Genomic DNA, 22146 nt, shown 5'->3' with positions numbered 1-22146 from the left:
TCCCTTTGTGACTCTCTCTACTTCAAAACAATTGTTAGGTAATAATGTACAAAAACTTCTATTGATCACCTCAGTTGAGTTTGATTAGACCTAGGATTAGTCTTAATTTATCGGTGAAGATATAGAATGTTATACAAAAGTATTATGGTCATGTTATATTGAACTTATTGTGATTTATTACAGATAAACATATGTTTAGATTGATTTAAACCAATTCAAGTAAGCTTTAATAAGTTTATAAAAGTATAATTTAAGTTTACATATAAGTCAAAATCTATTAGACAAAATACATGCTACAAAATTTTAAGAAAATTACAATAACAAGTCAGCCTTTTCCGATTTATGGACGAAAAGTATGTTGAAAGCTAAATTTAATGAAGAGGTCCTTGCCTCTTTGGTTATGTGAATTAGAATGAAATTGAGTGATATCTCATACCAGCTAGAAAGGTATGGATTGATAATCTCATATCATTTCATTCCCGTTCACCAAACCTAGCTTCCCCTTTTCTAGTTAGTGTTTCATATTATTTACGGCGTTTGCCAACTTAACTGTCAAAATTACACATAAGGTTATTTGTTTGTTCATTTGGAGATATATATTTTTAAAAAAATTGCTCATTTGGAGCTCTTAAAATGAGTAAATTAGCCAAAAAAAAGTCTTAGATATACTATAGTCAATTAGTCATAATAAACTCGAGTGTATAACAGGATTATTTACCCTGTGTGTTCATTGTCTCACACACCTGCTCTTATCATTTTATACCCCATTACAAGCCCATTTTAACATGCATGTCTCTGATACAAATAAATGAAAAATCATATTTTTAAAGTAGAGGGACCCTAAAAACTTGTGTTAAGGGTAACTATTTAGATTTCACAAAATAATCGGCTACAAGAAAAGAGAGGCAGGTCTTGCATATCTTTCCAACCAATTCCTATTCTTAACTACAAACTTCCATCATGATTGCAGGTGTTTATGCATCCCTTTCATGCATTACACTCCAATTAACTTAGTTTAAACCCCTGAAAAAGAACTCTAACCTTATTTGATCTTATGTGTACTCAGCCAACTCTTGCTTTGAATTAATATTAAATACTGAAAATTGACAAATGCAAGTCCCGTCTCTTTTGGTCTTTTAATCCTTCTCCAATAATTATCATATCGAAATAAGAAATGAATTCGAAACTATAGGTAATACTCAATTTTGACTTGTTAATTCTACTCGATCCTACTATAAATAGATATATCTAATATATGATTGAACTTCTTATAATAAGCAATTAACCATAACGGAGAACCGACCTAAAAAAATCAAATTGAATGATTTATTTGAGACTTTTATATACGTAAAAATCCTAAATCTAATTTAAGATTTTTACAATGAGATATACTATATTATAGCTCATCTTCTTTAGATCTAATGAGAAGGAAATTGTAAGAAGTTGTAGTTTTTAAAAATTTAATAATACGATGCATATTAATCTAGTTGATGAAAAATTTAAGAATTTCAGAAGTAGGTGTTTTTAAAGTACTACTTCAATTAGTACAATATAATCGATCAAACTTTAATTTCTCTCAATCAAGGAGTGGGGGGGGGGGGGGGATTTGAGCATGTGACATATCGTTCCCAAAATCACAGCACCTCAATCTTAACCACCAGACCAAGACGTCCTTGGTAATTTCCATTTCCATATAGAAGTATAGAACACCAATACTAAAAAAGCTATAGATTCTTCTACTCTACACTATTCCTCATTATGCAATATTTAGTAATTGTTGCATAGTTCTAGATGTTTCCCATATTACCTTAAAAGAGAGTGTTCTATTAATTACATTTTCTCCAAAAAAAAAGAACATAATTTCTTACGTCCAAATAAATCTAAAAGGACCAAAAAAACAATCAATGAGTTATGTATCGAATCAATTTTATGTTTGAAGTAAAGTTGAACCGCTAATATCTCGAAAATTTTGAATAATATTAGGGGTAGGGGGGGCAGGTCCCCTTTGCACTTACTTCATTAGGGACACTTCCTTAAATTTTAAAGAACATGCACATGATGTCGCTTCAATGCACCCTTAACAAGGGCCCCTTTTCTCCCTGCCTTCTGCTTCTTACCATAACCCCAATCTACCCTTTTTAAGTCACCATAACGGATTTTGGATTTTCGATAGGTGTTGGTGTTGCACTTCCATCCATGTCTCTTATCTTATCTTTCTTTTTAATTACAACGAAAATTAAAATTGCCGACGACAGTAATATCTTTCTCTAAGTGTGAACCTCTTAAGTATATATAAAATAATAAAGGTGAAATTTTGATATCTTTTTCATAAATAATTTGCCCCAATCAATTTATAGGTATGAGAAATTATATTTAATTTGGTGATTTTTTTGCCAATTGATTACAACTCGTTCGCCTAAAAATAGAAAGGAAGTATTTACAAGAGAAGGCTCAACTGTAACTCATTTTTTTTTATAAGTTTCAACTATGGATTATTTACAATAGGTCCCAAATTTACTATATGACAATTTTCATAGGCCCTGCGTAACTTATAACCGGTTTAGAAGGTAAGATTTTTAAACATTGGTCCTAGTTTATTGATCTCTGTCACTTGCTGAAAGTGTTCAAAGATGGTAAGCATTTAAAAATCTTACCTTCTAAACCAGTCATACGTAACTCATGACCTATGAAAATCACAAGATGATAAACTTGAAAACAACAGGAAACAATCGATAGTTAGTACTTATAAAAGAAAATGGGCAATAGTTGGATCTTCTCTCGTAAATTTTTCCAAATAGAAAAATAAACAAAAATCTAGTATATGTGGAAGCATTGTGCATTAATCAATAGATAAATTTTAGTTCCATTTAACTTGAGAGTTGAGAGATGTGTAACAAAAATTACAAACAGTAAATTAAGTTTTTACTAGTAATCTGAATTACACTGAGTTAATACTAATTCAAAATTCAACTCAAAGATCAATTTGTCACAAATTTAATAGTCGATAGAAAAGTTTTTATAATGAATTACCGATTACGTAGAATATTAGATATTGAATTATTATTTGATTAAGTAGTCACGAGTGCATGTCCCTCACTTGTGCACAAACACCAGCTAACAAGCCTTATGATATATCTTTTTCGTATCTTAATAATTTAGTCAATAGAATTTAGTTCTCCTAATAAGTACCTTAGTCAAAGAGGGAACAAATTATTGAACATGTATAAGAACTACTCCTTCTGTTTTTTATTTTTTTAATCTTTCTCATTTTTCTTTGCACATCTCCCAATACACATCTTTGAACTTAGATATCTTTTATCATATATTAGTAAAAATGATAATGATTGAATATTAATAATGTACTAATTGAGACGAATCAAATAAGATTCCACATGACTATATTTCTTCTTATAAATTGAAAAAAATCGAGAAGATTCTCTTTAAGTATGAATAATGTCAAGATTCTAATGAGAACGATAAAAAAAATAAAAGGAGTAATAATTAACAAGATTGACAAAAAGGCTATAGTCTTGTTTACAGAAGATCAAAGGGTGCTTAGTTGGCGAGTCAATTACTCGCTAGCTAAGCTAGTTGTGAGTTTAAGATAATTTGTTATTCAAGTTGTGTCTAATTGAAGATTGCTTACTTTATTATTAGTTTAATAATAGTGATCATGTGACGCTTAGTGGAAGCACACTAATGTGTTTGATCTCTTAAGTAAATAAAAGAAATAAAAAAACTACTCTTTTCCTATTTTAATGTATTGAAAATCTATTAATATCCCAACCAAAAGAAAGAAATGAAAGTGGCAAGACTTAACTTGTCGATACTCATGCACGTCCAAACAAAGATGACCAAAGCTAAACATGGAATCTAAAAAGAGGACAAAGTTGCCAATACATTAATAAATTTGTTTTTAAGCAGAATTTGCCAAATTTGGCAAAAGAAAGAAGATTTAATGTGGAGAAAAAAGCAATAATGGGTTACATTAACAATTAATTTGCAAATTGCAACTCACTCTATATTCTTTTCTTGTAACTTTTTTATGCTCTTCATAGGGTTTCAACCCCTTGATGCTCAAATGTTGCTCCAACAAAAAATTTCAAAAGAACCAATAAAAATTGAAATTGGAAAATTTGTTTCTTTTTAAGGAAAAAGAATTAGGAAAATTCTAGACAAATGCTAGCTACTCTTACCAAATTCGTCTAAGTTTATAATTTTTAGTTCTTTGTTGTTACTTGTTACCCCTCCCTAGCTAGCTAGCATATAATTAGCTGATTGAACTAAATAAGTTGCCTAAAATCCGGCCCAATATGTTGGTGGATCAAATAATCATCACCATTAGACGGGTCGAACATCATACTAGTACTATTATTTGGATTATGATGAATGAGTTGTTGATATTGGTGTTGATGTTGGTGTTGCATGTGTTGCTGCCTCATGAGATCCTTTTGTCTTCGGAGCTCCATCACCTTACGGTGCGAGTTCGAATGCTTTGTCAACATGAAAGTCGGGCTTGCGGCGGGCCGATACTCTGGTACCAACCGACCCGACTTGTATCGAACCCCACATGCGTTGCAAAGCGTCTTCGGGCCCATAGGCCCAGTACGCCACTGAGGGGTCTTATCGGTCGCACAATGCAAGCACTTCCTCACCTCCCCCACGACGTTTGCTTCCACAATGGGCCCAATCCCTCCTGAATTCAAACCCTTCTTGTTCTTTGCACCGGACGACTTTGTGGGCTTTGTAACTGGGCCAGTATCGCTAGCACCAGGGGCAAGAACAAGGAGCCGTGATGCCCAATTACACGGGGCGGCCCGAGAGCGCTTGCTTCGGGCCTTCCCCGGTACGGGAATCTCCGGGTTGAAAATCGGGCTTACAGGAGTTGCTGCGGTCCGAGTTGGTTCCGACGGGTAGTACCGAGTCTCGGAACCCTCATCGGGCCGGGTCTTCATTGCTGACATGGCAGGAATGAGGTGGAATTTGTGCAAGTCTTCGCTAGAGAAGGATTCCTCCACAAAATTCGAAAGCCATTCTAGCTCAGCTAAATCGTCATACTGCCCAAAACAAACAAACAATAATTAAGTAAACAAATTGATACTCCAAAAAAACAATACTACTACAGTAAATATTTGATCATCGCAATCAAATTTTTGGCATCACGTATTGAATTATTCATTGGCTTTTTCTCCCTTTTTTTAATGGAGTACAACACCCATGGACCCACAACGATTACTTCCTTCCTAATGCATTTTCTGACTATCCTCCCCCACCCTTTTCTCGATAGGGACGGTATAAAGCTCAAACCACAATGAAATTTCATCAATTTTTCAAAAGAAAACGGCACATAAAGCAAAACCAAGATTTTTTTTTTTGAAAAAAATCCTTAATTCAAATTCTCATCACAAAAAATGTCAAGGAAAAAAAAACTATAGACATAGATAAAATTATGATCAATCCATTATTGTTATTATAAGCTATGTAGTACGAAAATAGCTGAAATTTCAACTAATTAACCGAAAAAACCTCATTATCTAATTATTTTTGGCCTTAATGGGCACGGAAATAGGTGAGGTTTCACAAAGGAGGAAACTTCATGTCCTAAAAGTTTCCGTGCCTACTTATCAAAGTGTAAAACTAGTACTTTCTCCGTCACGAAATAAATGCAAACCTAAAAATAGAAAAGTGTTTCATTTATTTTAGAACGGAAGAAAACGTACCGGAACAGCAAGCTCGCCGGAAAAGTGAGAGCCAATATCAGCGGGCAAAGGGAAAATAGCGTCATTAGTATTATTACCAGAAAAGGAAGAATTGCAACTATCAACAGGGGTAACAACAGTGGAAGAATCAGAATTAGAGTTAGAATGAACAAAACTTCCAGCAACAACAACAGATGAAGAAGTTCCATTAACATTATTATTATGATGATCAAAAAGAACATTATTATTATCATCATTGGAAAAGTCCAAAAGATCCTCAACAATGAAAGGGTCACAAGAGAGTCTTCTCTCATCAGGTGTGAACTGTTGTTTTTGTTGTTGGAAATGCGCGAATTCTGAAGCTGAAGATGCTTCCATTATAGTAGTTTTTGTTGTTGTTGTATGTGTGTGTGTGGAAAATGTGTAAGAAAGAAAGAAAGTTGCAAAATGTTGGTTGTTGTTGAGAGAAAAGTGAAGGGTTGTGGAAGGGAACTAAGAGAGAGAGAAAAAAGAGGAGAGAGAAAAGAGAAGAAAGTGGTGAGGAGAGACTTATGGAGTGAGAAGAGAGTGTTTTGTGAAGAAGAAAGGAGAGAGAATTGGCGTTTGAAGGGGACTTGTGGACAGCTGCTATTTCATTCAACAAACACTCCCCTTATTATTACAATTTACATACACAAAAATAAATAAAAATAAATAAAAATAATAAAAATTAAAAAAATAAATAGGATTAGTTAAAAGATTAGGTTTAAATTAAAGGTAAAGGGGGGGAAAATACTTTGATGCCCTTTTGAGTGCTTTTATGAGGGAGGGTTGCTTGTTTTAACAGTTTTTGTCCTAGAAGATTTTTTTTTTTTTTAGATAATATACTTTTGACAGTTTAAAGGGTGGACCATATATTTGTTTCTTTACAGCTATGAGATGGGTTAACTTGAGTTTCAAGTAGGAATAGCTACTTGGAAGTTATATTTTAGATTAATCATTGTGGTGTGTGTCTGCCTTTATTGTTTGATAGCAGATATTATGGTGCTCAAATGTCAGGGAGTAATTAGTGCCTCTTCAATGCACTAACAAAAATAAAATCCAAAATAAAAAAAAATTGATTTTGGGTTGTGATTATGATGATTGTTTTTTTTATCCATATGAGCTACGAAGACGGTACAAAGTAAAAAGAAGGGAAGGGGGGATTCGAACATTTGACCTATTGTTCACAACACCTTAATCTTAACCACTAGGCCAAGACATCTTTGGTAAATCAAAACAAGAAACATGATTATGATGATTGTAATTAGAACACAACTGTTTTTTGTTGAATCAGCTTATATTATCTTATTGAAGATGTAAAAAATATTATTTAACCTTTAAGTGTATGTAATGTTAGTTAGTAGCTAATAGTCTCATTTATTTTAGGGGTGTTTCGCAATTGATTGTTTCGTTGTTTTACTTGTTTTAATTAGTTTGACCAGTGCTTATATCAAGTATATGTATTGGTTGTCCGACTATTTATTATTTATAAGATGTTTGGTGAAATGTACCTAAAAACCATGTCTAGGCGCTAACAGTGGTAGCAACTTTTTTTTCTTGAATTTTAACTTTTCTGCTAACTAAAACGATGTGTGCGAAACCTTTTTAGATTACCGTTTCACTATATATAAAAAAAAGGCAAAAAAACCCATAATTTATTTTCTAATACGCTGACTCTTAGCCAATTTAATTCATGATACATACGCGCTAAAACTGTAAATATATATAAATAAATAAATATAAATAAATATATGTATATACTCCCTTCTAAATCATGTGTAGCATGGGAGTACAAGTAGTTGGGAGTTTATACCAAACGTTGTTTATTCACAACCATAAGGTCGTGGATTAAACCCTATTAGAGACAATTTTTTTTTGGGTGTTATCCAAGGAGTATCTTCCACCGATAGTAGGGGCAATCTCCCTTGGAGTACTGAAGTCAACTTAATGGGTAGACCCCTCCCAACTTTGATTGCCCGACTACTTGTTTATAGGATGAGAGCACTTACCACTCACACCAATCAGCTTTGGTTATTAGAGATAATGTGAGTGTTACATCATGATATAGATAAAAATTACAGGACTCCATCAAAACATTTCTCCTACTAGCATATCAAGGATAAACAATCAATATTTTAGAAGAATATTCCACTGGGTAACTACAGTACATTTGATCAGTATTATGATTTATCGACTTTGTTTTCTATTGTCAGTAACTATTAAATAAAATAGGTCCTCAATAATTATGATGATGAAATAATAAGAGGGAAAGAGACTAATTGATGTTAAAATTCAACACCCTTAAGAATCGATCTAGCAGGATTGTCGCTGCGACTCGTGCATTAGTGTCCAAGTTTACAGCCTCATTCTTTTGCCCTTAACTCTTTCTTCTTTTCTTAATTTTTTTTTTCCCGAAATTTCTCTCTTTTCCTTTATATAGGAAACTGTGCTTTTAATAATATTAGTTCTTTTTTTTTTTTTGTCTGAATGTATCCATTTTAATAATTGAATTTCTTTTTTTTAATTATGATTAATTAGGTTTATCTCAAGCCTACCCCACTCAGTAAGCACGATGTTACAGCTCACCACGATGAAAAAAATTAACAGTTGAGATGTCACTCACGTGTCATTCAATGACCAGTTATATTTATTCACTATTTACTATAATTCTGTTAATTTCCACATAGGAAAAAGGGGAATGCTTAAAGTAAAATGTTGGGTGAGTTGACACGTGGTAATCAATAATAAGAGGTGGACCAAAAGAGTGGGACCTTTTCTTATTAGTGACAATCCCGAGGCATAGAATTAATAAGTGGATAATCTTGAGAAATGAACTACTCCACTAAGGCTATGTTTAGTTCACCTGAAATTTTCTGATCTGAACTTATCTGATCTGATCTGAACTTATTTTTTTTGATCTGATCTGATCTGATCTGAACTTATTTTTTCTGATTACAAGATCTTATCTTTTAGATTTTTCTCAATATATAAGAAAAAATATAGTCATGTGGGGTCTTGTTTGATTCGTCTCAATGAGTACTTTATTAATATTCAATTATTATAATTTTTAGGCTATGTTCAGTTCACCTTATTTTTGCTTATTTCAGATCTAATCAGATTAGATCAGATCAGATCAGAAAAAATAAGTTCAGATCAGATCAGTTCAGATTATGCTTATATTTAAAAATCATTATATCTTTCATTACATATTAGTAAAAATTATAATAATTGAATATTAATAAAGTACTCATTGAGACGAATCAAACAAGACCCCACATGACTATATTTTTTCTTATATATTGAGAAAAATTTAAAAGATAAGATCTTGTAATCAGAAAAAATAAGTTCAGATCAGATAAGATCAGAAAAAATAAGTTCAGATCAGATCAGATAAGTTCAGATCAGAAAATTTCAGGTGAACTAAACATAGCCTAATACTCTACGAAGTAGAAGTATTTCTTTTCCACAGTAAATTGTAGCTCAACCAAATAATGTAGAATAAAATATAATGAGATTAGAAAAAATAAAGTTAATTTACCCATGACATAACTTAGTACAAGTAGTGGCGGAGCTAGCTAGGAATATAGGGTGTACATGTATTCTCAAATATAAAAAAAGTATAAAAATTATATGCACCTCATGTCCCTAGCTAGCTCTGCCATTGCTCTTACTAATATGTCAAGACTCAAGTGTAAGAAAGCAGTGAGCCATGCAAGTACTTCTGCGTCCCATGCATCGTGACCACCCCCACGTGTAGTGCACGAGTGTCAATCACCTTTTTGATTTCGCCAAAATTCGATTTTGATAATAAAAAAAATCTTCTTAAATTATCTTTTATCGGTAGTTAGCAATAATAACATATTTAAATAAAAAAATCAAAAAAATATCTGCATTATGAATAACTAATTAGGTTTTGAAATTGAGCTTTATTTTAAATGACTTTAAAACATATTCTGAATTCAAAAAATTACTGTGACAAGGATTTCGATTGGTGCACCCCGGAATTTAAAAATCCTAATAGGAGAATTAATGTGCACCACTACTATGTACACACTACATGGTATGACTGTACACGTCCAACCTGTATGTAAATATTAATTTGGTGAAAATTGTGGTTTACATCTTAGAAACTTAATAAATTAAAGTTTGTTATATCACATAAAAAATTGGAATAACAATCGTATTTCTCTTTTTTATAATGTCTTAGATTGGTATGTAAAATGTTTTTACAACTTAGCTCTATCTAGGATGATTGGTCACTTTCGGTAAGGTTTTTCTTTCCCTAAATTTATTTATGATATAAAATCGTCATATTTCATATAGTTATCTTTAAGTCTTTTAGCTAATACTATATAATTCATTTCCAATTTCTCTTCTTTCTGTAAGGGATATAGTAATTGTTGTTGGATCTGTCAATTTCATTACGAGACCATGTACTTCGATATATTCCAAACAAATAAAAATAATTGCATAGATTTTGTCAATATATAAAGAATTTAATAGTAAATATAATAGTAGAATCTTCAAAATATCTTTAAAAATAAATTCAAAAAAAAGTGGCTAACATATATTAGCTAGCTAGCTAGATAATAAGTTAATAGTCCCAATTGTTGAGGCTTTATGAGTCATTAGTCGATTTTTTTTCTTTTAACTTGAGACATACGTTTTAATTTGGCACGTGTCCTGATACATATGTTTAATAATCATTAGTATTTTTAATGTTATATGAGTAAAAACTATACAAAATGTCAAACACTTAGTACCACCATAGGCACCATTCAAGTAACCAAAAGTATGCATAGTTATGTATTACAAGAAAAATAAAACCTAGACTGATCATTGGTAATTAAACTTGACTTACTATTGATGAATGTAAGCTTATTTAATTGGTGATGGGTTTATGTTACCTTTGAAGGAAAAGCAACAAAGACCATTATGAGGTATGACGCCAGTGATTAATGAAAGAGTATACCAACTACCAAGGAGGTAAGGAAGTAACTCTGTCGTATTATTTTTCCAAAGCCTAATTAAAGCTTCTATTTCTTTATGAACATATATGTACTTATGGTAGTCAATCTAATGTTATAAAACTATTTCACAAACATTATAACAAAAACCTCGAACTAACATAATAAAAGGTAAATGAAGGCACAATTTAATATATTATATTATTGGTGGTCAACTCAAAGAACATAATAACATAATTTTTTGGATATGTAAAAAAAGTTATTTAGACGATATTTTCCTTATAAATGTTAAATAAGTTCAACAAAAATCAAATGAAGAAAAATCATTCTTAAAGGACCATGATCCATGATCAATAAGCAACGCAGGTAAATTAAACAATATGACACAATAAGATAAATATTTTCTCGGTTTTCGAATTAAATGCAACAATTGCACTTTTACGTATTCTGAGGCGTCACTTTAACTAGAAATATCTATAATTAATTATATAGAAGTAAAAACGCTAAAAATACATATCATGAAAGTGTGTTACGTGACGAATCTAACAAGATCTCACCAAAATATATTTTCCATTATGTATAAATCACAAATTTTAGTGAAAGTGATAAGTGTGAAAAGTGAAAAAGTGTATTTGTCGATCTAAAAAACGGATGAATTAGGTTAAATAGTAAAATATATTAGTAAAATTTATATTATGAAAGTTGGATAATTAGAATGTGGTGGACCAATCTTAAACAAAAAGGGATGAAAGGTAGGGCTACATAAATAGAGTTGCTTAAAGAAGAGGGTTTGGTTATTGAGAAACATAAGATGAAATAGTAGTATATTAAGTTAGTGAAATAATGATGATGAGTTATGATATTTGATTAAATTGCACTTTATATTATCTTTTAGATACTACTATATTGGGTGAATGAAGAAAAAAGGAAGGAGGATGGGTACCAATACCAAACGGCACGTGATTAGGCTAAGAATAGTGTCAGTACATGTGAGAGAGTACGTCAAAAAGCCAAATCTAACGGTGGTCAATGCCACGTGGAAGGAATCAGTCGGTCTCTTTACCCTTTTCTCTGGATGCTTTCACCGTTTGATCTGGAAGTGTTTTGATCAATATAACGTGAGCCCACGTGCCACGCTGTCACGTGAGGTGGTTTTTTCGGGGTTTTTTTCTCACGCACTTGCGTATCTTGTGAAGTGTACGTCGGTGGAAGCCGTAGATGTTATTCTTACTTTTTCCTGGTAGATTATCATTTGTTTTAGAATTTATACGGTCTGTACGATACTTATACTATACTCCCCCGGAATACGAAGGATTATTGCTCTTTGTGCGGGGACCCCAAATCTATTAGGGATGAAGATTTTTCTTTATTAGGTCTTGTTCTTATGAACTGAGAGAAATTGAACTAAACTGAGTTGAATTGAATCAACTGAGAGAAATTGAACTGAATTGAGACAAACTGAATTGTAAAGAGAAACTGAACTGAACTGAAATGAGAGAATCTAAACTGAATTGAAAATAAGTTCAAAAGAACATGGTCTTAGGACCTGTTTTCCCCAACTTATTTTCATATAAGTTCAGCTCTAGACAATACTTTTATTGTCACATATCACTATCATTTCATTTCAGTTCAGTTCAGCTGTTTTATGCCGAATCGAACAGGCCCTTAGTTATCCTTTTATTTTTTTTAAGGAGTCTTTCTTGTAGAAGTGATCAACATCGACTTGATATGATATCAAAATTAGCGGGTTTAAGGTAATATATTTCGGCTCATGGTTTAGGCCCTGCCTGAATTTCGAAAAAAAAAGATGGCCTCATACAACTAAGTTATGAAGTAAGGCTAAATTTTGGCCCAATCCAAAAATGGTTCAAAAATCCGCTTGACCAAATCCAAAATAACGGATATTGGCATAAAAATTTGGCCCAAAACGGATCACTTTTACCAAAGTCCGGCCCGGCCAATTATCAATTCTACTTTCTTGTATAGTTGGGGACTTGGGGTATTGAGATGTATGGACTCGTGCGGAATATTGCTCCGAAATGACAGTACTGCTTACTTTATGGGAAAAAAATAGTACATATATGCATATGAGGGGTGCTTGAATTCCATAGCTATGTGTGATTGATAGTACCACTCACCTCACTTGGCCCACATTAGATGTTTGAAGGATTACCCTACCAATATTTTCATTCTCAAGGTACCTAGGGCTTAATTGGGCTTGGAATATTTTGATAGTAGGGCCCAACTCGGGCCTGTATCATTATGATTAAAAAAATGTTTAGATGGACAAGTTATATTTTTTTATAAAAAATAAATTTGCATTGAAAATACTTACTAAGAGAACAGGCAATTGTAAGTTAATTTTTTTTATGATTGTTTTCTTATAGGAAAATTAAGACAAGAAACTACATGGATTGGATGGAAGAAAAGTTCTCCTTCCGAACAAACACTCCATATTGGTTGTTCTTTAGTTCTAGTGCTATGCAAATTATATGTTATCCCAAGTAGTATGCATATTGGTTGTTCTTGAGTGCACGGGATACCTTTTGTTACTTTGTAATAGTTAGCCATGAAACGATGATGGATGATTTTTAGGTGATCATAATATATATGATCATGAAAATCTAATTGCTAAAAATGATTTCGGATCCATATTTATGAATTTAAAAACACTTTGAAATTTAAACCACTAGATTTCCCATATTCATATTTATTAAGGGAAACATAACATTTTCAAACAATAAGGAACGATTCTAACTACAATATATTCCAATCTAGACACCGTGAATTTGAAATTTATCATGGATATGTTTTAGGTCATATTGAATCAATTTTAAACATATTGTTTTGGAGCGTAGCTAATTTAGGTTTGATCCCGACCGATTTGACTTATATTGTGTCAACTCTAGGTTTTTTTTTTTTTTTTTTTTTTTTTCTAAAACCTATACAATATATCCAAGACTATTTTCGTGCTCATTGGGTTGTGGACATCAAAATCATTCATCATGGGCTGGGAAAAGTTGGTCTATTTCTCTTAAACTTTTGCTTACCTACATATGTTTGGGCTTTTCCCATATTCCTTACAAAACTAATCATAGATTGTTTTCTCTCGAATAAGCCCAATCCAATTCAATCATCTTCTTCTTCTTCAATTCCAGTACCAGTGCTTCTACTCATCTTACTGAAACTCTGCAAAATTTCTGGAAAATCACCAAGTTGCAGATTTACAGATCGATCAATCCACAAAAACAAAAAAAAAATGATAAAAAATAGACTTCAATGGCTAAACACAATGGTTACAGAACCATATTATTTCTTCCATTTCCTAATATTTTTCTCTTACATTTCTCTTCGTATTTCTACTTCTTCTTTATTCTCTCCTCAAATCTCCTTCCACATTCTTCGCCGCGTACTTTCTCTCTCTTCTGATTCTCAAATTATCGATTTTTTTTTTAAATAAAGAAAATTCTGATTGAATTTTGTTGACGTTTTGCAGGAGATTCAAGCGTTTCTCGCGTTTTTAATCTTCGCTTCTGTCAAGGTTAGTGTTTTGAAGATTATTAATTGGTTAATTTTTTATTGTTTGATTTCAATTTAATGTTAATTTATGTTTTCTTTTGGGAAATATGCAGGTGATCAGGGAAGAAACATGGGAGGGTTTTATGGCTGATACTTTGCTTTTCGGGAAGGTGATAAATTTTGATTGATTTCGTTTTAATATAGAAATATATGTTTGAATTTAGTTAATATGGTTTTGAGTGAATTATATAGGAATTAGGTCGTCTATTGTTTGGTTATACTAACGGCGCATTTGGTAGTGGATAATGGTAATAATTTTAGATTTAGTAGAGAATGATCAATGTCAGTATCGATAGTAATTCTCAATAGGGATCCTCTATGCCACTTGGTGTCTCATCTTGTCCAAATAGTTCTCATCCTGACCCCTCATCCCCGCTTATTGATTATATAAGTTAGTTGATTTCGAATGGAGTTGGACACAAGATGACATATTAAGGGGGCGTTTGATATGATTAATGGAAACGAAATGGAAAGGATTTGGATAAGGAGGGAAATGGAAATAATAATTGTTACCTTTAATAGTTGTTTGGTATCCTAATGGAATGGAAACAATTGAGAGGTTTATGATTGAGGAAGAAAAATTAATTTGTTTCCACTAGTTTGATAAGGGTAACAAATGGGGGGATTGTGAATCTCTCCGGAAACGGTATTTGTTACTTAGCACTCCTACGAAACAATTAGAAATGGAAATACTTGTTTGAATCCGTTTCCTATATCAATTTTTTCTACACCAAACATCCTCTAAATGGGACATGTCACATGTGATGGTGATCTCAACCTGGTAACTCTTATCCACCCCAAGATATCTTTTTAACTTCATATAATTTTATTACCACTTTGGAAGGTGGTATTGGGAGATAGTAAGAATTTATGAAGAAAGATTCACAGAGGATGGAGCTTCATTACCATGGACATTGGCATTGAATATTCCAATAATACATTCAATTTCATCACCGTTGCCTCCATGTCTTACTGCCTACTAAATGGGCCATAGGACTAGCTTTACCATTTCGCCAAACTGCCAGTGCCTCTTTTGTGCTATCTATAGTAAGCACTAGCTGACTTTATTTATAGGAAGATGATAGGGGAACCATCAGATTTGTTAGCGATTTGGTAATCACTCTCTCTCATACTCATGGCGAGCTCCAAAAAGAAGGGATTATGTATCAATTCACTGGATGGTTCCATCTAGTTATCCTTTAAGAACAACCTGGTTCCACTTTTTCCCTAGAGTTATTCTGCTTGCATTACCGTGGGTGTGGCTCCTTAGAGATGCAATGGCCGAACTTCATGATGATGACCAGATGGCATCATAATATTCACTAAAACTACAATACAAATCATGGATTGGAACTAATTTGCTTTTACGAAAAATAGTTTAAACTCTATATTTAGATTAATTAAGGAGTGATGCCGTTATGTCATTAAATTTCTTACGAAGGCATCAAATGATTATATCTTAATGCAAACTGAATATAAGATGGAGATACCAAAAAAATCGACCAAACATAACCTTGTAGTGTTGGACTGTTGGTGAGCCCTATGGGGGTCTGACTAGCTTGTCATAAACGATTGCAGAACAACCTATAGTATGAATCTCTCCATAAGCTGAGTTTGAGGAGGTTTTGATGTACACAACCTTACTCTTAACCATAGCAACAATTATTTCTGAAAGTCCGAATATTTTGGCTGGTGAGGAGAAGTTGCTAATTTAGGCTCTGGTTACCTCATCAACATGAATATGCAGTGATCTTCTCATCAAACAGCTCTAGCCAACTTTTTTGAAAGTAATAAAACATATGTCGTTGATCCTCTGTGTAGGTAGTTTTGTTATGTGTAATGTGTATTTAATGTTCGATTGGTCGTTTTGTATTCAGAAGATTGGCTGATTGGCATTGAATTTTGCATAACATCCCTTTACATCTGGAATGGAATTGTTCAACCTATATAAGGACACTTTAGTGTGGTGTGCCTTGAATTGAAGAGGCAGAACTCTCCCTGTATTATATCATCCATCATAACATGATAATTAGAGAGAATTCTGAAAGCATACTTAATTGAGATTCAAAAAAAGAATCAGTAGGTCTTTTGGCCCCATTTTCTCGTAAGATAATTAGAAATTCAATTTTATTTTTGAAATAGAGATGTTTGTGTATGCTTCTTGAACTGTATAAAGGTATACATCTTCTGAATTCAGATTTTCTTTTTTCTGATTTCAGGCGTTTATTTTTCTGCTTGCTCTATATGTCGATTACCGTTTGGCTTTATGGTACATGCTGGCGTTTCTCGGTAGGCCCTGTTCTCTCTCTTTTTTGTCATTCACATAGATAATGATAATAAGTTAGGACGATCTTAATGCCCCTTTTGATATCAGGAGCCATAACAGGGGAGGAATGTCGAATGTCGAATGTGCGTCTGTGTCTTCTTTTTGTTTTGGGAAAAATTGATTAATTGCAAACCTGTAAACTTATCAAGTTCTTATTTTTGGAGGTTTTCCTCCATATGTTGTTATACAAGATGCTGGCTGGAGTGATAAAATCATCAATCAATTTTTAAGTTATTTTGGACCAATGAAGCTGAAATTTTGTGTTTGTAATTACAACTTACTCTAGTCTTGAAATTGGGATGTTATCGAAGTTTTCATGCAGAAATGAATCAGTTGTCACCTATATCTGACACAATTGTAGCATTTTCTTCTTGTAGTGCTATATATACTGGCACAGCAACCTGCATTTCCAGAACTAGGTATGTAACACATAATTATACGATTTCCCTCATCCCCTCCCCCCCTCTCCTTTTAAAATGAGATTTCCATTAATTGTTAGAACTGTTTGGTCTGATGGTCTCTGACTTGAGATATTGATCTTTGCATTCCATAGGTGCAGTGAGCACTATAACACCACTACAGTTGGAAACTACGCTGGTTGAAGGGGACACGTCAAGATTTTGGCTGGTTGGTGAACCCTTCATTTACTTGTACTAAATTTAAAGGCTGCAATTTCTATATGTTGCATATTCTGTTAAAATATGCTCCACTGCACCTATGGTCAAAGTTTAAACATCGTTTATGTTTTCTATGTCATGGTAGATATGAATTTTTTATTCTGCTTACGATGATACTAAGTCCATGGAAATCTTTCTGGAAGCATGAGTGCATACCAGTATATCGTGTTCACAATTATCTAGAGCATATCAAGTATCAGCTTGGATATTGAAGCATAAGTTTTTATGATCCATCATTGCATTGTATGATTCATTTCTCATTAATGATATTGTTTGGCACCATTAACTGTATAATATTACTTTCTCTTTCCTATCTTTTCCACTACCCCCCACCTACCTAGTACCTACTTCCTACCCACCCACCATTAAAGGAGCTAAGAAGAAAGTTCATATAGAACAATATGACTATGTTTGATATTCTGATCTGAATGGGTTACTGGTGTCTCTACATGGTATAGTATGATGTGTTGCTGTAGATTTGTTTTAACTTTGTCTAGAATTATTTGAGGCCTGGCATTGTGCTCTGCTCATATCTTGCAACCTAATTCTTCAAGGACTAACCCTTGCTGAGTTATTATCAACTCGTGAAGTTCCTATTGCAACCTGAATATTTTGGGTAAGTTTTCTATGAGCGTAAATATTTACCAAGTAATGACATTCAACAATACCCACTTTCAGTTTTGTATCGGTACATTTTTCAAATAAATTCTACCACTCCTTTGAGCAAGCCTCCATGTTATAAAAAATTACTACATTGAGTTTTTTTCCATGGCCGTACGCAACTTTCATCCCGAGCCTTGGTAACCTAAAACGTTCCGTGCATGCTTGTATACTTCCTGTCATGTTCGTGGAGTGTCTCTTCGATCCCTTCGAATGATTTCCGTGGTTGATGACTTCCTTTGTTTCAGGTTGAATTTCGTACTCTATGTTCATCAACTTGTGTGCGGAACAGTCGGAATTTTCCTGAACTCTCTGTCACGTGAGTGTTGTCTATAGTGTATATTGGATTTTGGTGCTACTTATCTGTCTTTATGATGCCAGATTCTGATAAAATATTCTTATTTTATTTTTCTGTTCTATTGATTCTCTTCCTTTCATGCTTTTGAATCTTTAATGCAGATATGCAAATAAAAACTTGTCCTTTGGTACAGTTGATCTTGGGCTTTTCCCTAATGTTGCTGAAAAATTTGGAATCTCTCTTACAGGTGATCTCATACTGTTCTTGCCTTTGTCATGTACTTCCTCCGTTTAGAAATAGTTGCATCATTTCTAACTTTCACGCATGCCGATGTATGATTTCAACCATTAATATCTTTAATTATCAATAAGTAAATATTATAAAAAGTTTATATTGAAAAAATTTACATCGAGACAAATCTTAAAAGACCCCACATGACTATGTTTTTCCTAAAATATAAATCACCAAAGACAATCTAAGTGTAAGATGTGAATAGTGCACAAAAAAGAAATGGTGCAACTATTTCTAAACGGAGGAAGTATAAAGCTTTAAATTAGATTCTATAGATTTAGTTGCTTGTGTTTTATATAGTAAATAATTGTGAATATCTGATGCTAGGAGTGTGCTACTTGTCGAACTATGTATATTGTATTTACAGGAAATGTGGGAGTTCCAGCATACATACTATTTGAGAACAACGCAGAGGTAGCTCGATTCCCAGGATTGGGTTTCGAAGCAAGAGTTTCTCATCCTCCTATAACCAAGGTACTCACAAATGCTGCATGACTCATGCACTGCATTTCGTACATATTTTTGGTACATCTCATTTGCAGTTACAAAGAGAGTATGACCTTTCTAATTGTTGATTGAAGGCATCTAAAGATGCCTGATTAGCTGAAGCCTTCAGGAAGAATATATATGTGACGTTGGACTTGGTCATTCCTTTTTTCTTGTTAAAATTTGCTAATGTTTACACGGTTCACTTGGGAGAGAACTCAGGGAAATTTGCCAAAAGTGAGAGAGACTGTAAATATTGGGAAAAGTAAAAAAAAAAAAAAAACGATAATATTGGAGGAGAGAGAGTATATGAGTATTGAGATGGGTTGGAAAGGTGGGGAAAGATGATGGAAAAGGTTAGCATTTTTAAATAAAGTGAAAGTGTGTAGACTAAAGAGAAACGGCCTAGAAAAGAAAATATCCTTCTTTTCAGCTCGTAAAATTACGAGATTTCAAAACTATTTTCTTTTACATTTTCCCCTTTATTGCAACTGTCGGTTCGTATTCTTGGGCTAAGCGAGTAAAATTTCATGTTTTTGTATTGCGTCTAGACGTAGAATAATAAATTTATTGAATCCAACTCATTATTCTAGGTTTAGGAGCAATTTTTCGATCCCAAATGGCCAGAATCCAAAATTAAAGAGGATTCTAGAAAGTGTCAAAATGCATTCAAATTAAAGAGAAACTAAAAGAGAAAACTGAAACTAAGTGTTTCTAATGGGATTTTAGCAGCAGGGATACAATTTCAGAACCATAGGGGTACTATGTGGAATTCTCTAAAAAGAAAGGGTACGTTGTAGAATTTGGAAAAAAGTGAAAGGGTGTTCTTGCTCTATGTGTTATATTCTGATTTTTTAGGATCTCTGTACATTCCCATCAGATATGGTACTTCACGTCTTCAACCATGGTTCATAATCACCTCATTTAATCAAATGATGACATATAATATAAGAAGCTAAGGTTTCCTTTTGGGAATTGTTTGGGCCGTATCAAGAGCAAACTTCTAGAAATGGTGTGGATGTAAAATTCCCGATATTGCTGGGAAATTATATGTAACTTCGTTACCCTTACCGCTTACTAGTTGCCAGGGTACCAAGCAAATTGGCTGATTTAGTATGGTAATTTTTTCAATCTATGACAAAGAGGGGTCAGGAGAGGGGGTATTTGGGTGCTGGGGTATGGGTGCAGTGATCCATGTTTCACCAGTGATGAGTCTTCTTCTCATGCTTTATAGTTTTCGTATGATTGCTTTTAGTCACTTTTGCATTTGGTGCTAAAATCGGAATCTTGCAGGATTTCTTGTCTCGGCATTTCGAGCTTGATCGGTTTCTACTTGAATATGTAAATGGCAAATAGCCAAATTAGCAGCTGTGAGTTGTACCCCTGATGTTGTATACCAAAGGTTTCTCAGAGTATTTTACGCCACAAGATGTAATTATAAGTTAGACTTCAATATACTGCTGGAAATTTCCTGCCCAAATTTTGTATTTGTTTCAAAAATGTATAAATATATTACCAGAGCTTTTGTAATGATTTATTATGCCAACGTTGCTTTAGGTAAAGTTTGGAAATGTCTCCCAATTGATTGCAAATTTGCAATTCTTCTGCAAGGATTATTGAGCCACCTGAATCAGGAGAAAATATTTGTAATCGCAAAGGATTTCAGCTTAGACTTTGTGCATTTGTTAGTGGCTTTCATAGTTCAGTCCCAGATGCGCCATATAGGGGTTTTGCATCTCTGACATGCACGAAATTTAAAAATGTTTGTTGTAACTCCCTACTAGTCAAGAAAGTTTTCTAAAAACCGCATATAAATAGACCCTATTTGTTTCAGTTGGTTCCTACTAAGTTTGCTTAATTTTAGCGAAACAGATGTTTGTAAGTTGAATTTGATGACTATTGATTCTATGGTGCTTTTCTTATAAGCAATTTCTACTATTTAGAACTCAAAATTAATGATAAATTCTGGTTTTTTTTATGATTATAAATTTATAATGGGTTATAATTGATGATTTTTAAAGAGAAGAAAGGGCCTAAGTCAAGGAAAATCTTTAAACACCATGAATATTTGCATGTTTCGTAAACACTTTTTTCTTTGGTCATTTTCAAAAAAGCAGTCCTTCTAGTCTATAATATTATAAATATATTTCAAATAAAGACTCTAAGGTCTAATGGTATCTTTGTCCATCTCTTTGGGGGGTACTTGGTTCAAAGAAATAAGGTATGAGGTATGGGTTTAGAATGACTAGAACCTGTACCTAGTGTTTGTTTGCAAAATTTTAAAATTCTAAACTCATACCTCAAACCCATAAGGTATGGAGTTTGGAAACCCAATGGGAGAGGTGAGTATGACTCATACCAAACCTTTAGGTATAAAAATAAAAGGAAAAAGTTCATTCCAAGATAAATCCAAACACATAGAATCAAGTATTAAGTTTCAACCCTACACCATCCTGGTTTCATTTCTTATTCCAATCTATACCACTTCATGAACCAAATGCCAGGAATCAAAGGTCAAATCCTAGAGTCAAAACTTTGGAGTAAAAAGGGGGGAGAAGGGGAGAGAGTTGTCTTTAATTCTGAGTGTGGATTGAAGTCTTAAGAGAGCATAGGCTCATTAGTTCGTGTAACTACCAAAATAATTTTAGGAGGCCTTTTGAAACATTGTTCCTAGACATTTCTTCCGTGTAATCTGTATGCCTCCCTAACGTTGTTTATGGCCTCAATTGGTGTCAGTCAATGTTGCTCATGAAGTCATTTAGAATCTGTCTATGTGTTATGTCAAAGCTACTTCAAAATGTGATGTAAAGATTTAGCCTTCCATAATCATTTTCATGATTTTTTAAGGGCGAGAACTATAACTTTAAAATGGGTATTGGTCAAAGGCTATATGCATGTAGTAGCAACCTTCTTTGATCTCATCCTTATTCATCGTTGAATGGTTGAGTCGATGCTTGAAGCACCACCTGCTCGGACAGAGCTGACGATCTTAACCAAGGTCCTCTGACTTCTCCAAAGCTCGTTTTCGCAAAAATTCATATGCAAATGTACTAATATGATCTGTACTGGGCTCTTTTCCTATTTGGTGGGTGAACATCTATCATCTAAAATTGACGCTAACAAATGTCATTCACCGCGGAGC

The 22146-nt window shown here is 33.3% G+C and overlaps 2 protein-coding genes across 2 annotated transcripts; one reads left to right on the top strand and one right to left on the bottom strand.

Moving 5' to 3' along the window:
- Positions 1 to 4121: 4121 nt before the first annotated feature.
- On the bottom strand, positions 4122 to 6359 carry LOC104885528 (GATA transcription factor 12). Its single transcript, XM_010670213.4, has 2 exons — positions 5721 to 6359; positions 4122 to 5057 (listed from the first exon to the last, which is right to left on the bottom strand). Exons 1-2 carry the CDS (start codon positions 6075 to 6077, stop codon positions 4284 to 4286), a joined length of 1131 nt encoding a protein of 376 aa, XP_010668515.1. The 5' UTR covers positions 6078 to 6359; the 3' UTR covers positions 4122 to 4283.
- Positions 6360 to 13764: 7405 nt separating this feature from the next.
- LOC104885537 (uncharacterized) lies at positions 13765 to 20566 on the top strand. The gene is made up of 10 exons (XM_010670220.4): positions 13765 to 14096; positions 14184 to 14228; positions 14320 to 14376; positions 16486 to 16555; positions 16970 to 17011; positions 17146 to 17219; positions 18178 to 18248; positions 18389 to 18474; positions 18886 to 18992; positions 20298 to 20566. The coding sequence occupies exons 1-10, from the start codon at positions 13947 to 13949 to the stop codon at positions 20358 to 20360; spliced, it is 765 nt and encodes a 254-aa protein (XP_010668522.1). The 5' UTR covers positions 13765 to 13946; the 3' UTR covers positions 20361 to 20566.
- Positions 20567 to 22146: the final 1580 nt, after the last annotated feature.

This window comes from Beta vulgaris, chromosome 2, assembly GCF_026745355.1.
Source record: "Beta vulgaris subsp. vulgaris cultivar EL10 chromosome 2, EL10.2, whole genome shotgun sequence".
In the NCBI taxonomy this organism is placed as follows: domain Eukaryota; kingdom Viridiplantae; phylum Streptophyta; class Magnoliopsida; order Caryophyllales; family Amaranthaceae; genus Beta; species Beta vulgaris.
Note: the sequence above shows the minus strand (reverse complement) of the source record. Positions and strands in the feature narration are given on the sequence as shown.

Excerpts from the sequence above, each read along its gene's own strand:
- LOC104885528 (XM_010670213.4), bottom strand. The coding sequence starts at position 6,077 with ATGGAAGCATCTTCAGCTTCAGAATTCGCGCATTTCCAACAACAAAAA. Across the intron at positions 5,058-5,720 it reads CCGGCGAGCTTGCTGTTCCG|TATGACGATTTAGCTGAGCT; the intron begins GTACGTTTTCTT and ends TGTTTTGGGCAG.
- LOC104885537 (XM_010670220.4), top strand. The coding sequence starts at position 13,947 with ATGATAAAAAATAGACTTCAATGGCTAAACACAATGGTTACAGAACCA. Across the intron at positions 14,229-14,319 it reads TAATCTTCGCTTCTGTCAAG|GTGATCAGGGAAGAAACATG; the intron begins GTTAGTGTTTTG and ends GGAAATATGCAG. Across the intron at positions 17,012-17,145 it reads ACCTGCATTTCCAGAACTAG|GTGCAGTGAGCACTATAACA; the intron begins GTATGTAACACA and ends TGCATTCCATAG.